Below are 19,546 nucleotides of genomic sequence, written 5' to 3' on the forward strand. Positions count from 1 at the left end.
ATCTCCCCGCACTCCCTCGCCTCACCGGACTACATCCTCCTAGGCGACCTCAACTTCCATCTGGAACAAAACAACGACCCCAACACCACCACCCTGCTCGACAACCTCGCCAACCTCGGCCTCAAACAACTGGTGAACACCGCCACCCACATCGCCGGACACAAGCTCGACCCTATCTTCTCCGCCAGCAAACACGTCTTCTTCAGCCACACCTCTGCCCTACACTGGACCGACCACAGCTGCGTCCACTTCACATTCCGACGCGAGACCTCCCACCTCCGCACTCAACCCATCCCTCATCGACAGTGGAACAAGATCCCTGAAGAGCAACTCTTCTCCGCTCTCGCCGCCAACCAACCCACCCTCACCACCGACCCCAACGACGCAGCTCTCAACCTCACAAACTGGATCTCCAACTGCGCTGACAACCTTGCTCCCCTCAAACGCACGCATCGACAGACCAACACCAAAAAACCTCTCTGGTTCTCTGACACCCTCAAAGAATCAAAGAAAACTTGTCGTGCCCTTGAGAAGGCCTGGCGCAAGGACCACACCGCTGACAACATGACCGCCCTCAAGAACGCTACACGCGAACACCACCACCTGATCCGCACTGCCAAAAGGAACTTTTTCACCGACAGACTAGACAAAAACAGCCACAACAGCAGAGAACTCTTCAGCATCGTCAAAGAGTTCTCCAACCCCAGCACCAGCGCCAACGCCGTCACGCCCTCACAGGATTTGTGCGAATCCCTCGCCACTTTCTTCCATCGCAAGATCAGCGACCTCCACGACAGCTTCGGACACCAGACCCAACCATACACCACTGAACCCGCTTCCCCGGACATCACCCTCAACAACTGGACCCACATCAACACGGAAGAAACCAAATCCATCATGAACTCTATCCACTCCGGCGCCCCTTCGGACCCCTGCCCGCACTTCATCTTTAACAAAGCCGACGACATCATCGCCCCGCACCTCCAGACCGTCATCAACTCTTCTTTTTCTTCTGCTACCTTCCCCGAATGCTGGAAGCACGCTGAAGTCAACGCCCTACTAAAGAAACCTACGGCTGACCCAAGCGACCTGAAAAACTTCCGCCCCATCTCTCTTCTACCTTTCCCAGCCAAGGTAATAGAAAAGACCGTCAACAAACAGCTGACCACCTTCCTGGAAGACAACAACCTGCTCGACCCTTCACAAACCGGATTCCGAACCAACCACAGCACGGAAACCGCCCTCATCTCAGTCACAGACGACATCAGAACCCTGATGGACAACGGTGAAACAGTCGCCCTCATTCTCCTCGACCTCTCGGCTGCCTTTGACACCGTCTGTCACCGCACCCTAATCACCCGCCTACGCTCCACCGGGATCCAAGGCCAGGCCCTGGACTGGATCGCCTCCTTCCTCGCTAACCGCTCCCAAAGAGTTTACCTCCCTCCGTTTCGCTCAGAACCCACCAAGATCATCTGCGGCGTACCTCAAGGCTCATCGCTCAGCCCGACACTCTTCAATGTCTACATGAGCCCCCTCGCCGACATCGTACGCAAGCACGACATCATCATCACCTCCTACGCCGACGACACCCAACTTGTACTCTCCCTCACCAAGGACCCCGCCAGCGCCAAGACCAACCTACAAGAGGGTATGAAGGACGTCGCAGATTGGATGAGGCTCAGCCGCCTAAAGCTGAACTCTGAAAAAACGGAAGTCCTCATCCTCGGCAACACCCCGTCCGCCTGGGACGACTCCTGGTGGCCCACGGCCCTCGGCACCGCACCGACCCCCGCAGACCACGCCTGCAACCTCGGCTTCATCTTGGACCCTCTTCTCACCATGACCAAGCAAGTCAACGCCGTGTCCTCCGCCTGCTTCCTCACTCTCCGCATGCTCCGTAAGATCTTCCGCTGGATCCCCGCCGACACCAGAAAAACCGTGACCCACGCCCTCGTCACGAGCCGCCTGGACTACGGCAACACCCTCTACGCCGGGACCACAGCCAAACTCCAAAACCGCCTGCAACGCATCCAAAACGCCTCGGCCCGCCTCATCCTCGACGTACCCCGCAACAGCCACATCTCCGCACACCTGAGACACCTGCATTGGCTCCCAGTCAGCAAAAGGATCACCTTCCGTCTTCTCACCCACGCACACAAAGCCCTCCACAACAAGGGACCGGAATACCTCAACAGACGCCTCAGCTTCTACGTCCCCACCCGCCCCCTCCGCTCCGCTGGCCTCGCACTTGCTGCCGTCCCTCGCACCCGCCGCTCCACGGTGGGTGGGAGATCTTTCTCCTTCCTGGCGGCCAAGACCTGGAACTCCCTCCCCACCAGCCTCAGGACCACCCAGGACCACTCCGCTTTCCGGAGACTCCTAAAGACTTGGCTGTTCGAGCAGCGATAACCCCCCCTTTCCCCCCTAGCGCCTTGAGACCCGCACGGGTGAGTAGCGCGCTTTATAAATGTTAATGATTTGATTTGATTTGATTTGATTTCTCAATCTGACAATACCTCTGCTCTGTTGCTGTGAGGGATCGGCTGGCATAAGCCTCTGGGTCCAATCATCATGATGTTGCTGTTGGGTTAGGATGGCACCTAGCCCTGTTGGACTGGCATCAATCGCAATAGTGGTTGTCTTCCTGAGGTCGAAGTAGAATAGGGTTTCAACGTCAGATAGTGCTTGTTTGGTGTTTTGGAAAGCCTCCTCTTGTGCTGTTCTCCACACCCAGGGAGTGGTTGCTTTGGTGAGTTTGCGGAGTGGCTGGGTAAGGTTGGAGAGGTCAGGTATAAAAAGCCCACAAGAGTTTAGCATCTCGAAAGGTGTTGGTGGGCGGAAAGGCTTCCTGTACATCATGCCCCTTCTCAGGGTCTGGTGCTACTCCTTTAGTGGAGAGTGTGTATTCAAAAAAGCTGATGGACTGCTTCATGAACTCGCATTTTCCTTTGTGGTGGGTCAACCCTGAATCGCGGATCATCTCAAGGACTTTTCTTAGGCTTTTGTGGTATTCTTTGACTGTTTTGGCAAAGATTAAGATGTTGTTGCTGACGTTGATGACACCCTTTAGGCCGGGGAGCATTTCTCGAATCATGTTTTGGAATACCTCCACTGTACTGGATATTCCAAAGCTGGTGCAGAATATCTTCTTAGGCATACATAGGTGGAGAACATTGTAATATATCTTGAGTCAGGGTGGAGAGGCAGCTGGTGATAGCCTGAGCAGTGGTCAACTTTGGAGAACCACTTGGTCCCTATAAGTTCTCCTACGATATCATCAATCATGGGGGTTAGGTGGTGTTCTTTTTTCATTGCTGCAGTTGGAAGCCTCATGTCCACGCAAATACCCACTTTGCCTGGTTGTTTTTGTTTTTGTGCCACCACAATCAGAGATACGCAGGGTATGGGGTCGATGACCTTTTTCATGTTGCCAGTTTTCTCTAATTTTGCAAGCTCTTCCTCCACTTTTGGCCTAAGTTGTAATGCAAACCGTTGGGGTTGCAGGTCTATTGGCTGGATTGTTAGATCAATGTCCAGTCATAAGTCATTTTCTGCTAGACACCCGATGCCTTGGAAGATTTCTTCAAATTCTGCAAGAATGTTTGCTAGTTATTCCATTTGTATTCCAAGCACAAATGATATGAGATTCAGGGATTCAGCTGTTTGGCCACTGACTAGTATGCCGTGGCCTGAAACGACTATGTATATGGTAGTGTCTATGCTGGTCCCTTTGTGGATTCCAGGGATTTCAAGCACCTTAGCATGGGCAGTGGCTGTGATTGTCATAGGCAAATACCTTTACTCCATCCTCACCTCAGAGCAGAAGTTGGGCTAACGCATGGTCAGAGGACATGATGTCAATGGAAGCACCTGTAGTAATGATTGTAAGAATTTGGTGCAGTACTAAATAGATATGACACTGGAGGAGCGGGCTGCATGTGGATTTGGCAGGCCGGATGGCAAAGACAGTGCACACAACATATTCTGTGATGTTGTCATCCATGTCTATGGCTTCTCCAGCTTACTCGGTCACAGCGCGGACTGTATCCTTCGGGAGCTTTCTCCTAGAAGGCTTGCTGACTATGTTGGTGAAACAATTATATTTATGGTACGTCGTGCACTTTCTGCCTGTGGTAGGGCACTCATTTGGTCTGAAGGGAAGCCCTCTGCAGTATCCAGAGGACTGTCTTGACTCTGCGGTCCATCTTCGTCAGACGTTTAGGGGTGTTTGCTGTGTTGCACGGTTGCATGCTGTTGACGGGTTCTGACTTAATAATCCTATGGAAGGCCATTTCCTTGTGAGATGCCCTCGCTTTGGACAGTTCTTTTGACCCTCCCTAGTGTCAGGATTACTTGCAGCAATTTCACTGATTCTTGAAGTACCGTTTATTGAGGTTTGGTTGATGAACACCCCTAAATGATCTGTCCTCTGTCCTCCTCTTGCTCATCATTGAACCCACATGTGCTCACGAGTTCTTGAAGGTGGCTATGAATTGCATCAAGTGACTCTCATAGTTCCTGCCTTGCTTGTTTGAACATAAACCGTTCAGAGTCAGTGTTTGCCAGGGGTTCAAAATGTGCATTTTGTGCTGCAACCAAGGTTGTGTATGTCCTAGGGGTCACTTCTACTAGTATCTTGTAGATTTTGTATATGTCATTGATGCCCAGATGTAGCAGGAGTGCTTGCTATTTCTCTGCTGAAATGTCAGTGCCTTCAAAATAGAATTGGAGGCATTCTACCCAGTCCCTCCACTTTGGTGCTTGCGAGGAGGGTGCCCAACTATGAACAGTCCAATGGCTGGAAATGTGGACATGATGTCCCCTTATGCGCGGCAGCCTGTGATGGGCTTTCACTCTTCAGTTGCCTAGGTGAGGTGATTTCCTTTGTCACATGTTGCAAGGCCCTGGGGAATAAATGCGCAGAGAATTTTGTCTTGTGGTAATGTGTAACTTCTGTTGCGCAGCTAACCCACCCTATTTATTATTGGTGCATAATGCTACACCGGGCACAGCCAAAACACCGCACGCAGGAGTGGGAAACTATGAGACCACCCCGGAGCTGCAGGAGGTGGTACACTACACACTACACAAACCACAAACCGTCTGTATCATCTTAATATTCCATTTGTGCAAACAACATAAAAAGCTGATTTTCATGACTAGCCTGGCCTTTTTAACTTTCCATTCATCATTTTACATTTGTACTGTCGTAGCCACATGCTCCACACTTTTTTCTTTTTTCTGCTTTGCTTTCATTGCTTGCTACTCATTCCTTAAAAAACAAACTACGCTTAAGAATCGATTTCCGCTGGAGTCAGTGCCTTAAATGGGCATACACTCACATCTTTCATTTTACAGGTGGAGTACCTATGATTCTCATCACTAGTTTAATGCATTCAATGGGAGAGTACCAGCACTTCTCAAGAGTAAACAGGTACTCTAGGTAGTCAGTGCCAGCGTTTCTAGATTTTCATTTAAAGCACTGAAAGGAGTGAGGCGCATAGCTTAGTCCTACTGAGCAAAGAGGGTGAGATTTAGCCATACAGATGTTTTTCTAATCTATGAATGTCTTTTTATTTAGAAAATTCTGAAAATCTATCTCATGTAAGACATTGCAGCATTCATAGGTAGCTTTACCTATAACTTTTCACCCAACATCTGCATGTCTGTACTTTATTACTGACCAGCAAGTTGTGAGTGGTTTGGCATTGATTGCTATGTACTGTGATATTTTTAGAATGTTAATTTTTACTCAGTTATTAACTGCTGTATTATTTTTGCTTTTACCCAAACTACTCTTGTTGCAATATTTTTGTCATGTTTCAGAGACTAGATTAATTTTATCACCCAATTCGGTTGCAATGTGAGCTGTCACCAGGTCAGATATAGCCCTCAAAGTAACGTCTAAACTTCTTCTCAACATGCACAGGTTCTCACCAAAGACTCTGTAACCATCCTGGTTGACGCAGTTGTGTTTTACCGTGTTTTCAATCCTACTGTGGCTGTGACCAAAGTTGATAACGCCAACCAGGCAACACAGTTGCTAGCGCAAACCACTCTGAGGAACATGCTAGGCACCAAAAACCTCACAGACATTCTTGTGGATCGTGAAGAGATGGCTGAAAAGATGGGGGTAAGAATTGCTTTTGCATTGTTTTTCTTTTTAGTTCACACATGTAATTTTATTCAGTCTTACGTTATTCAGTGTAACTGCCTCATTCTGATACCTCACTTATTCTTGGCTGTTACACACCAGATGAACACCTATATCGCTGGATGCAGTATTTACAGGTGCGGTATTAGATTCCCATTGCCAGTTTTGAACCTTAGAATGTAGGATAATGTGGTAATCACATGTTTGTCCACAGTTCTTGTGACTTTTCCCTACACAGAACTCTTACTGAAAATGAGGTACTTAGAGATATCTGTGACTTGGGTAGAGTTTTCTGACTAGTACAGGGATTTTTGTGAATCCCCTGGGTCTTTTCCTAGAACCAAAAAGAAAGAGAACCAAAATATATGAAATACAGCAGAATTAGACAGTGTTCACAAATAGACAACATTTCAGGACACCATTAAGCAAGGGTACAATGTTGCCACCAAAAATGTTTGGAGCAATTTTGAAATCTTGTGTTTCAGGAATATTGGAAACAGCACACCAACAGGTGAAAAAACAACGGCAAACCATAAACATAACATATCATGTCTGATATTTGAAAGAGAAGAGGATCATGTGTAGGAATACTTGTGTGTGTTGGGGGCTCAAGTTATAGTTACCTTGGGACGGGAATCATATTTTCTTGAAATAACTACAACAGCTGAATTTCTATGGTTTTGTGTGTGTACTTTCAGAACCTAGCTACATCGTCCCATTAAGCTTTGGGTTTTTTGGTGAAAAAGTGAAAACAAATATATATATATATCTTCAAGATATGTAGATGTGAGTTAAGAATAGTAAGTCTATAGTTACCAATATATATATACTTTGCTCAGACAATCAGTTCTCCTGAAAGCAAATGAATACATTATCTGCTAAAACATTTTGAAGCATTCTAAATTAGACAACCTTCTTCAACGATCTGCATTCTAAGAGAAGACTGCTAGATTGTCTGTGGTACACCATTCCTAAACTATATGGCTAAGGTTTGCCCGGCCTTCTTCAAAAAGTTCAAAATTCTTTATTCGGTTCATTATGAAGCCATAAAAGATCAGTAGTGGCTGGCAGGACTAGAAAGTGGAGAAATGGGTGGAATGGTGAGTGACTGTGTGTGTGTGGTGTGTGGGTGTGGGTGTAGATATATATATATATATCTAAATTCAGAAAAGAAATCTGCACTGTTAGAAATGGGGTCTCTAGATGGCAGTCAGCTTGCACCCTGTCCAAGTAGGGACCCTCACTTTAGTCAGGGTAAGGGAGTCATGCTCCGAAGATAACCCCTGCTCACCCCTTTGGTAACTTGGCACGAGCAGTCAGGCTTATCTCAGAGGCAATGTGTTAAGTATTTGTACCCATGCACAATAACAAAGTGAAAACACTACAAATGAACACCACACCAGTTTAGAAGAATAGCCAATATGTATGTAAGTAAATCAAGACCAAATCAACAAAAATCCAACATACACAAGTAAAGATATACATTTTTGAAGGTTAAATCTCAATAAATCATTTAGAAACACAATAGCTCTAACTGGTGCTGTCACAGTGTTGTGAAGGAATTGTTCCTCACAGTCCGACGTCACTCGAGGGGGAGTGGTGGCCGGTCACGGAGTTGCACCGACCACTAGTACAGTACCTTAGAAATGAGGCAGAGTCAAAGATATGGCACGGAGTCGGGAGGTGAGGCGTCACTGGAATTGGTGCAGCATTGGTTCTGTACTGCTATGCAGGAGGTGAGGTATTGGTTCCTTACTGTTACGCAAGAGAGGTGAGGCATTGGTTACTTAAAGAGGCTGTGGAGGGGAGGCGGCGTCCACAGCGAAGGTGCCCTTTCCTTATGATCTGGTGGGGCTCATGAGGCCAGGGGGTCAAGACGCGATGAGGCAACTTTGCGGTGTTGCGGTCACACCACGGGGCCACAGGCATCGTGGTGGAGTCAGGTGGCACGGACATCAGTGACACAGCACTCTGAACTCATGGTGTTGTGGGACTTCTGAAGCGCTGCAGCAGCGTTGGGCCTGTGGTGTTGGTTGCGGTCACCGCACTTCAGCGGGGACCACGGCTTCAGGTGCAGGCAACAACATGGTACTGGGTCTGGAGTCACCTAGAGTTGGTGTGCTTGGTTCTTCTTGTTTTATGCCAGACGTCACTCCCACAGGCCCAGAAACTGGAGTGGGCACCACCACGCAAGTCAGGGCCTTCAGCAAGAAAACCCAGGGGCTGTCAGGTGAAGTCTTTGATGTCCCTGAGACTTGTTAACAGTAATCAAGCTCAGTCTAAGCCCTTGTAGAAACTTCACAAGCAGGATACACAGCACAGTCCAGTCTTTGTCCTCTCCAAAGCAGAGGCAGCAACTGCAAGCCAACCCAGCAAAGCACAAACAGCAAGGGGGCAGTACTCCTACTCACAGCTCTTCAGCACTTCTCTTTGAAAGTCTCCTCTTGATCCAGAAGGGTTCTAAAAGTCTGGGATTTTAGGTCCTATACTTATACACATTTCTGCCTCTGAAGTAGGTAAACTTCAAAGGAAAGTCTTTGTAGTGCCCAAGACCCTGCCTTCCTGCCTGGTCCCAGATACACTCTGGGGGGCTGGAGACTGTATTGTGTAAGGACAGGCAAAGCCCTATTCAGGTGCAAGTACCAGCTCCTCCCATCACTCTAGCCCAGGAAGACCCATCAGGATATGTAAGACACACCTCATCTACCTTCGAGTGACTGTCTAGAGTGAATTCACAACCAGGCCATCTGCCATCCTGACCCAGACGTATATTCAATAGTCAGACAGAGGCACCAAATGGTTAAGCAAGAAAATGCCCACTTTCTAAAAGTGGCATTTTTAAACACACAATTTAAAAACTTCACTGACGCTTGGTCAGCACCTGTTGCTCCCCACCATGCAGCGCCACCTGTCAGCTGCTGCCTCTTGTGCTGTTCCAGGTTTTTGTGTGCTTACACATTCGATGCCCTTCTCGACCCACAGTCTCCCACCTGCGCATCATCCCGGTGTTCCAGTGGTGAGCACTGTCTCAGCTTTTCTGCCTTCTGCTGTTTTACTTTTGCTTTCCTCTATTTTTATTATATTTATCTCCTTTCTTTTTCCCTTGGGTTTTCTCTGTTTTCCTTCTCTGCTGCTTCCCTTGCTCCCCTCCCTTCCCGTCCCTGCCACTGCTCCATCCCTGCAGCCCCGCTCTCCTCTCAGCACTACTTTCCCACCTCCCAACTGACCAACCCCTCCCTGCCATTCTTAATGGCAGCCGCTGTGTGGTGTCAGAGTGACTTCACTGACCCTTGGTCAGTGTCTGTTGCTACCCACTGTGCAGCACCACCTGCCCGCTGCTGTTTCTTGCACTGCTCTGGATTTTTGTGCTTGATTGTCCAAGGCCCTCCTACACCCACAGGCTCCCACCTGCGTCTCATCCCAGGTGGTCCAGTGATGAGCTCTGTCTCTGTTTGTCCTGCCTTCAGCTTTTTTACTTTTGCTTTTCCTCTATTTTATTCTATTTTTCTCCTTTTGTGTTCCCTTGGTTTTTCTCTGTTTTCCTTCTCTGCCACTTCCCTCGCTCACCTCCCTTCCAGCCTCTGCCGCTGCTCCATCCCTGCGGCCCTGCCCCCGGCTCAGCGTTGCTTTCCCGCCTCCCAGCTGACTAACCCCTCCCACCTCCCTGTCCTTCCTAATGGCAGCTGCATCAAGGAAGTGCGCAGCGGGCACGCCGAAGGTGCACCAAAGGCAAGCCTGTGTGCACCCATCCATGCCTGGACCGCACCCAGTGCCACGGACCCTGGTTCCCACACCTCTCACCTCCGCGACGCCGGCACCCTCCACTCCCTCAACACTGGAGGATCTACCGCCTGCCACCACGCTTCGCCAGAGGACACTGAAGTCCTGTTCACCTGCCTCAATTGGGCCTTCTCCTGCCTCTGCAAACCGAATCCTCCAACCAAATGCCCAGCAGAATCCTTGTCAGCACCACATGAGTGGGAGGCAGACCTGGACTGGTGCTGCAGTACAGAAAAAGTAATATATGAGAGCAGGGGATGCCCCAGGAAGAGGGTGAAAATCTGGGGAGGGTGCAAAGGTACGCAATGACCCTTGGTGAAGGGGGGAAGGCCTGGAACTAGACTGCACCAGACTATTTGACAGGAGGGTTGCTAGATCGACATGTTTACCCTTGAAATTTTATATTTATTGTAATTGGTCTCTGGGTTGTGGATAAATGATGGGACTTTTATTGCCATCTGCTATATTGTACAATGGCTGTTTTGTTGTTAAAAAACAAAATCCTTGTCAGCACCCACTTCCGCAACAAACATGCGGTGGAGATCTGGAACCTGTTCAACTTCATCTCTCCAGATGTCGCCTTCTTCATAGGAACCTGGATGACTCCCACCTCAGCCCCAGACATCGCCAACTGCTACAAAGTCATACACAAGGATGGCATCAATGGACTGGGAGGAGGCATTACCACTGTTCACAGAAACACCCTACATCTCACCATCAGTTCCGACGACCACTCTCCCAGCATGGAGCACTTCCACTTCCAGATCCAGACCAACCTGAACAGCACCCTCAGTGGCACCCTCGTCTACAGACCCTCGTCTACTGTCCCCCTTTCAGCAAATCCATAGCCGACTTCATCACACACCTTGCTCTCACCTCAATGGACTACATCCTCCTTGGTGACCTCAATTTCCACCTGGAAAACCTCAACTACTGCAAAACATCTTCCCTACTAGAGAACCTCATCACGCTGGGACTCAAACAACTGGTCACTTCGCCAACCCACCCAGCAGGACACACGCTGAACCCCATCTTCTCCATCAGCTCCGTCTCCCACACCTCTGAACTGCACTGGACCAATCACCACTTCGTCCACTTCTCCTTCACCTAACCCACTGAACACCACCACGCCCACCGCCACCCACGAAGAACCTAGAACAAGGTCAATGAAGACCAATTTGCCACGGCCTCTGCCAAACACCACCGCTGGCCACACGGACGCCAACACATCCTCACTCAACTTCCACCAATGGATCTCCGACTGCACCAACACACTGGCCCCCCTCAGGAAACCCTTCGACAAGCACCACCCCAAGAAAGCCAGCTGGATGTCCCCTGCCCTCCAAGCGCACTTGCAGATGGCTCAAGAGAAGATGGAGGAAAAGCAAGAATCCGGCTGACCACACAGCCTTCAAAACCGCCATCACCACACATCACCATCTCATCAAAACCACAAAGAAGACAGACATTCAGCCAACACACACAACAGCAAAGAACTCTTCGCCAAGATCAAAAAATTCTCCAATCACAGCACGGACACCCCTGACATCCCCCACCCAAAACCTCTGCAACAACCTCACCACCTTCTTCCACCGCAAGATCTTAGACATCTACGAGAGCTCCGCAACCCAAGACCCATCCACCCCACCCACAACCATTGCACCCAAAGACTGTAGCTCCCAGCCGACCCTGCTCAACTGGACCAATCTCTCCACTGACAACACCTTATAGATCATGAGAACGATCCAATCGGGAGCCCCTTCAGACCCGTGCCCCACCACCTCTTCAACCGAGCCAGCACCACCATTGCCCCCGAACTATGCTGCACCATCAACTGCTCCATCGAGTCTGCCACCTTTCCAGAAGTCTGGAAGCATGCAGAAATCAACCCACTGCTGAAGGAACTCTCGGCCGACCCAACGGACCTCAAGAACTACAGGGCCATCTCTCTGCTCCCCTTCCCAGCCCAGGTCATTGAGAAGGCCATCAACACCCAACACACCCTGGACCCCTCCCAGTCAGATTTCAGAAGCAACCACAGCACTGAGACCACACTCCTCGCAGCAACGGATGACATCGGAACTCTCCCTGCCCGAGGCGAAACTGCAGCCCTCATCCTCCTGGACCTCTCCGCTGCCTTTGACACCATCTCCCACCAGACTCCAAACCCTCTGCCCTAGACTCCACGATTCCAGCATCCACAGCAAAGCCCTAGAGTGGATCCATTCCTTCCTAACTGGCCAAACCCAGAAAGTCAGGCTCCCACCGTTCCACTTGAAACCGACAGAGATCAGCTGCAGAGTTCCTCAGGGCCCATGTCTGACCCCCACCCTTTTCAACATCTACATGGCCCGGCTCGCTGACAGTGTCAGAACCCACAGACTCAACATCATCTCCTACACCGATGACACCCAGCTGATTCTCTCCCTCACCAATGAGCATACAACCGCAAAAAGCAACTTCCACAACAGAATGAAGACAGTCGTCTCCTGGATAAAGGATAGCTGCCTGAAACTCAACTCAGACAAAACTGAGGTCCTCATCCTGGGTTCCACCTCCTCCACCTGGGACGACTCCTAGTGGCCCCCAATGCCCAGAACCCCACCCACTTCCACTGACCATGCTGGCAACCTCGGCATCATCCTACACCCCTCTCAATGAACCTCCAAGTCAATGACATCTCAGCCTCATGCTTCCACACACTCGGCCTGCTCTGAAAGATCTTCAAATGGATCCCAATTGAGTCCAGGAGAAAAGTCACCCAGGCGCTTGTGAGCAGCAAGTTAGATTACAGCAACGTACTCTATGCCAGCAGCACCCTAACACTCCAAAAGAAACTGCAAAGAATCCAGAACGCCTTGGCCAGATCCATGCTGGACATCCCCAGTCATAGTCACATCTCCTGTCACCTGAGAAACCTTCACTGGCTCCTGATCAACAAAAGAATCACCTTCAAGCACCTCGTACATACCTACAAGGCCCTTCACAACATCGGACCCAGATACCGCAACCACCTACCTTCCACACGCCCACCGGACACCTCCGTTTCGCCCAACTGGCCCTTGCCACAACCCTAAGGATATGCAAGAACTCAGCTGGAGAAAGATACTTCTCTTACCTCGCCGTAAAGACCTGGAACACTCTTACGCTACACCTCAGGCAATCACCCTTACTACCTCAATTCAAGAAAGACCTCAAGCCCTGGCTCTTTGACTGAACTCCCACTACCCCCTAGCGCCTTGAGACACTGAAGGGTGATTAGCCGCGCTCTACAAAACCTGATTGATTGATGGTTTGATTGAAAATCTGCCTTCAATAAAAGATATATTTTTTAAATTGTGAGTTCAGAGACCCAAACTCCACATCTCTATCTGTTCCCAAAGGGAAATTACACTTAAAAGATATTTCAAGGCAATCCTTATGTTATCCTATGGGGAGGGATAGGCTTTGCAATATTGAAAAACGATCAGGACATGTAAAACACACCAGTACATGTCCTACCTTTTGAATACACCGCATCCCGGCCCATGGGGCTACCTTGGGCCTACCTTTGGGGTTTCTTACATGTACTGAAAGGGAAGGTCTGGGCCTGGCAAGTGGGTGTACTTGCCAGGTCAACATGGCAGTGTAAAGCTGTACACACGGACACTGCAATGGCAGGTCTGAGATATGTTTACAGGGCTACTCATGTGGGTGGCACGATCAGTGCTGCAGGTCCACTAGAAGCATTTGGTTTACAGGTCTTGGGCACCCATAGTGCACTCTACCAGGGACTTACTGGTAAATCAAATATGCCAATCATGGATAAGCCAATCACCAATACAATGTAGAAAGAGAGCATTTGCACTTTAGCACTGGGTAGCAGTGGTAAAGTGCCCATAGTCCTAGAGCCAACACAAACAGGTCAGTAAAAAAAGGAGGCAAAAGGTTTGGGGATGACCCTGAAAAAAGGGCCAGGTCCAACAGGCACTTACTTTCCTGCATGAACGTCCTCCTTGCTCCGGCCCAATTTTTTTCTTCTCGGCTATGCCTCCAGCATGGGACCCAGCCAACTCCCCTAACCAATCCTGATGCTGCTGTCATGCTGTTAACCATCAGGTTCTACAGAGAACGTCTAATTCTGGGGAACTTTCGGCCTGACAGTTATTCCCTGTTTGAATTATGCCCTATTTTAATATTTTCCCTGGACTATGAAAGTGGCTGCAATTCATCTCTTATTAGGTATTCTCCCACCCCACTTTTGGTGGACTGCGTAAATCCACGCACAGTATGCTAACTATGCTAGCATCTAGTACTGCATGGTGTGTTTTGAGATATCTGCAGACATTTGTAGTCGTTCATGTTTATGTTGAAATTGTGTCCTTTACCTCTCTGCATGCCACTTACTTGTTGGGGACCACTCCACCTCTTGGACGGTCCACCTAGATTACCTAATCAGTACACTACATGGAATTTTCAGCAAGTCCTCATCATGAGTGAATCACAATTGTTCATTGGATTAAGAGCCTCAAATGCATAATCTGAACTAATTTCTTCTTCTTCTCCTTCCTTCCCTAAATGTTGCAGGTTTTAATGTGTATTCATTGATTTATTGTTATAAATTATGTAGCCAGGCAAATATTGTATTGTCCTGATGATGATCCCATATGCTTAGGGGATCAAAATGTCATCAACCAAATTACTCTGACCTGCATGAATTTATAAAATTGCTCTTTAGGGTGCAGTAGTGTTTTGTTTCAATAAGAAATGTGACCTTTTCATTCTATGTAATTCTTGATGTCACAACCTTGTTCATTGCAGGTTTGTTTGTGTAATACCTTGTTTGGTGTACCCCATAGGGGTACATACCCTCAAAATAAGTGATTTTAACTATTTCATACAAATACATTTCTAATTATTTTGAATTTTCCCTGTGTATTATTATTGTGCACTTAGGGCATTACTCTGTTGTGTGTACGCTTAGGGACCTTGGTTCCTTATCTCTTTAGGACTACCCTAGATCTCTAAGTAACCTTGGGTTCCTTTGTCTGTTTGTAACACATTCACCATCAGGGAGCGGCCTCTCTCAGTGCTCTCAAGAGCACTGAAGGCCTGTCCTTTCTCTAACACAGTTATCTACAACAACTGAATTAGAGGGGTTTCAAATGTGCATGTCTGGCTGGCCATAGCTAGACAGCTGGCCAAAGAGAGATGCGCACTTTAAACTTGAGTGCACAGGTCGCTGCTTCCACTCAGGAGCAATGGCCCGCTCCGTCCTGACACTCACCTCGGGATGAGTTGGTGAAAAATAAAATGGTAGTAAATTAACTTTATTACCATTATGTTTTTCATCTCTGGGGCTTAACTGGGGGCATTTTGTTAGTGGGATGAAGCTCTACCACTATAATGGAGGAGCTGCGCCTGTAAAAGATGCAATAAATTAAAACATAGACTACAATAAAATGAGTATTCACTCAAATGACACAAGATGTGCAGTTAAAAAAGTCTTAGGGTCTGATATAGATTTCCGTGGCGGGGTTACTCCATCACAATGGTAATGGATATACCGTCCCCCGAAACCTACATTCTATAGCAAACAACGGGATTTTGATTTCAGCAGACAGGATATCTGCCACTATTGTGACAGCGCAACCCCTCTGCTGAAATCTAAATAAGGCCCCTAGTCTCATTACTTAAACAATAAATATCCATGAGCCAATATTAAGGAAAAACATAAAATCACCAACCGAGTTAACAGAGATCACTCCTAGTAATTAATCTTCATTAACAACGATGCCGTCTGTGCCTAACCACCCCAGTTAAGAAGCAAGCCACACTATAACATTCACGCTCTTTAGTCAGCCTGACCTTCTTCCTTCAGCTTACTAAGGGGAACTACAGAGATTGTAAATAATGAGCTACCTTTTATTTTCTGCTGTGCGGAATAGATATTCTTAGTTTACTGCTGCTAACTTTCACAGTGTGTATCTTGACCAGCCTGAACCCCTCAACTAGAGAGAGATTAACTTGTCTGCTAACTCAGTCCAGCAAGATTATTAAGAAACATTTTTACTACTCTTACCTCTAGTTCCACTTGCCCAAATAATCCTAGGCCCTGCCCATGTAATTATTTCCCTGCATTCACCATTACCTCTTGTGCCCGAGATGACCAAAGATGAATAAAAACTCAATGTTGTCCCCTCTCTGCTGTGCTTATTATTTATAAGTGGTACTTATTTTAATTCTATTGATGTTAAGGAGTGCAGGGAGGAAACATTTAGGAATACAAACAGAAGATTGGATCTAATTAATGGTCACAATTTATATGATTTTTTTCCTATTTTGTACCAAGAAACATAAAAACCATTTGAAGATCTCTGCCCTGACTGCTACTAATTTCCCCCGCAAATAAAATAAAAAGAAGGAAGAATCCTTTTTCCTTCTTTCTTTCTTTGTCTTACGGGAGGGACCATTTCCTTATGTTCTCTGTTTCTAGCCTTTAAGTAATCCTCCAGCTTCTTTAGTTTACGTAGGCCATCAGAAGTACTCCTTGATTGATTTCTTTTATCCAAATTCTCCAGCAAGGATTCTGCTGTGGGCTTTACTTCAGCGACTGGTACCTTTATCGGTAGAACACTCCCTACTCTGTTCTCATTTTTTACCCATTGTTGACCTCTTCCTCACTCATTTCTTGCTTACCATTGGCCCAGGCTTTTCTTCCCTTATCCTTAGTAGGAAGTATTAAGTGAGAGCTGTTAACTAACCGTAACTTCATCAACCCATAGACCTTTTTATTAACATTAGGGCTCTTGAAATATTAACAGAGAAAGAGGAACTGTTTTTTCTATATTAAAAGACTCAATTTGTCCTTACCCTCTGTGTCATAGTGAGCTGCTGGTCTCGCTAAGGAGGTCATACAGGAATTTGTTTTATTTGGCTCAGTTCCCAGGGTCTGTTTCTTAGTAGCATTAACTGCAATTACATGGAAACATGTCATGCATTATCCCAAACTATGACAGCTTTGGGAGGGTGATTATAGGCGTGGCTCAGGTAAATCTGAGAGGGGGCTGGCAGAAAAGTACCATGGGTTCCCTTCCCTGGATATTAGTGACTCAACCAATTGACCAGGTCCAGCATGTAGCTTGGAGTCCTGATGGTATCTTGGCAATTGAGATGCTTACTCCCCCCCCCTCCCTGTGGGTTTAAAGTATCTAAAAAGTCAATGGTGAATTGGCCATGAGGCAAACTTCCTCCGCTTCTATAGGGCAGTGGGGAGGAGAACCTGGCTGAATGCAGAATATCCTCTTTATGCTCATTTTTCTTTGTCCCTTTAATTCTCACCCTCATCCTTTTACTGGCACTGTCATTCCCAGAAGGGCCTTGACTTCCCCCTTGTCTCTTTTGTAGAGCTGTTATACCACAAGGAGAGATAAAGGGAGAAAAGAGCAGCTCACTGTATATACTCCAGAATTCAGAACCAGTTAGACCTGGCATCCTTGGCGTGGTTCCCCTAACTTTTTTCCCTCTGATATCCTGTTTTTCTGCTCATTTATGTTGGGTTTGAGGCTCCTGGGCACTTTACCACTGCTAACCAGTGCTAAGGTGCAGGTGCTCTGTACTCTAAAAAGGGTGAGATTGGCTTTTCCACCATTGGCTTTTTTAATTTACTAGTAAGTCCCTAGTAAACGGCACTATGTGTGCCTAGGGCCTGTATGCTACTAGTGGGCCAGCAGCACTGGTTGTGTAACCCACTAGTGTAGCCTTTCAAACCTGTCACAGGCCTGCCACTGCTAAACCTTTGGGTGCAGTTTTGAACTGCCATTTCGTCCAGGCAAGTGTATACACTTGCCAGGCTCAAACCTTCATTTTTATTACATATATGTTACCCCTAAGGTAGGTCCTGGTTCGCCCCAAGGCCAGGGTGCAGTGTATTAAAAGAGTTTGACATGTACTTTTAAGTTCAACATGCCCAGGTAGTGAAAACCCTTAAATTCAATCCTTTTTCACTGCTACAAGGTCTAGCTCTCCCCTAGGTTAACATTGATATTGACTTAAAACATAGTTTAATTGTCTTTTCCAAAAGGTAAGAGATAGAAACATGTACTCTTGGTGTTTCTGGACTCACAATTTAAAATCGCACTTTATAGTGAAGTCAGATTCTAAATTTTAGGTCTGCAAATGCCACTCTTAGAAAATTACCATTTTCTTACTTTAACCATTCTGTGCCTCTGCCTGTCTCTGAATACATGTCTGGGGTCAATGACAGTTGGCCTTGTGCATTCCCTCTAGACAGTTACAAACAAAGGGAGATTAGGTGTGACATTTGCATCCTGATGGGCCATCACCTAGCTGTTGGGTCTTTCTGGGCTAGATGGGAGGGAGGAGATGACACCTACACCTGAAAAGGGACCCAATACAAAGGATTGCATACCCCACTGTAGAGTGTCTGGAGCCAGGGAAGGGACTATGTGATCTTCAAAGTCCTCTTTTGAAGTCCCCACATTTCAACACACATTTTGCTGTAAGTACTGGAACCCAAACCCCACCAAATCAGTTTACTTTTGGGTCCTAAGAAGACTCTGCCAAGAAGAGGAGCTGTGCTGGCAAGAGGGACAGCCACTCTGCTACTTGTTCTGTTGTGTTGGCCTACTGACTGCTGATTGCTGTGCTGCTAGGAAGGACTGACAATTTGCAACTTGCTTTGCTGTGGTGGCCTGCTGCCTCCTGCAGTGAGAAGGACTACTCCTGCTCAACAACCTCAAAGGAAAGTAACTCCAAGTGCTTATTGCCTTGCACCCAGTTGGAAATCTCAGGGCCATCAAAGATACAGACTACCATGGGATTCTGTCGCCTGTGAGTCTGGTAGCAGTGTGTCTCAATGAGGAACCGTGTATCTAACTGCTTCGAGTGCACAGTGTGCTCCCTCTGACCAGCACTTGTTGAGCGCCTCTTTGTTCACCAAAGTCAGCGCATGTCGAGGGCTTTTTCATTCACAAAAGTCATTGTGTATTGAGCACTTCTTCATTGACCAAACTCAGCACATGACATGCCCTTCTTCGTTTGTCAAGTCAGTGCCATGTAGCACTTCTTTGTTTACCAAGGTCAGTGTGTCAAGCATGGCCCAACATTCTGCACCACCCACTGTGACCAGCCCAGACACCGCAAATGAGGAAATCTTCACTCAGCTGTCCAGACATTGACAAGGTACTATGAGTTAGGGGAGCGGGCTGACTACTCAGCCACCATGTATGCATACCCAGCAAGACTACACGTTGCAGCTCTGGGCTGCTTCTTGTGTGTTTCTGTTCCAATATTGGGTGTCAGGGAAACCAAGATGCCCTGCAAACCATTCTGTTTGGGATACTGCATTGGAATTTTCTTCACAAGTACATTTCTAGTACTCCTCTAAAGATAACTTAAATGAGCATCTGCATCTTTTTCAGCACTGTGAGTTTCAATACTTTGCTTGAACCGTGATAACCTCATTTGGGCCTAAATTTAATCAGATAAATATTCCCTATTTTTCTAAGCTGGTGTGGACTCTTTTTGTGGTGTTGTTACTGTGTTACTTTACGCATTGCCTCTTAGATTGAGCACAGGTTAATTTAGGACGCGTAACTGACGTATCCT

At 47.4% G+C, this 19,546-nt stretch overlaps 1 protein-coding gene across 1 annotated transcript in view; it reads left to right on the forward strand.

Moving 5' to 3' along the window:
* The window catches only part of LOC138249904 (stomatin-like), a 184,873-nt gene that overhangs the window by 61,779 nt on the left and 103,548 nt on the right, over positions 1-19,546 (forward strand). Inside the window, exon 5 of the mRNA XM_069204122.1 lies at positions 5,933-6,136. Within this exon, the coding sequence (XP_069060223.1) occupies positions 5,933-6,136 (204 nt within the window). The remainder of the gene's footprint in view (positions 1-5,932; positions 6,137-19,546) is intronic.

The sequence above is a fragment of the Pleurodeles waltl genome, chromosome 8, assembly GCF_031143425.1.
Source record: "Pleurodeles waltl isolate 20211129_DDA chromosome 8, aPleWal1.hap1.20221129, whole genome shotgun sequence".
NCBI classification, from domain to species: domain Eukaryota; kingdom Metazoa; phylum Chordata; class Amphibia; order Caudata; family Salamandridae; genus Pleurodeles; species Pleurodeles waltl.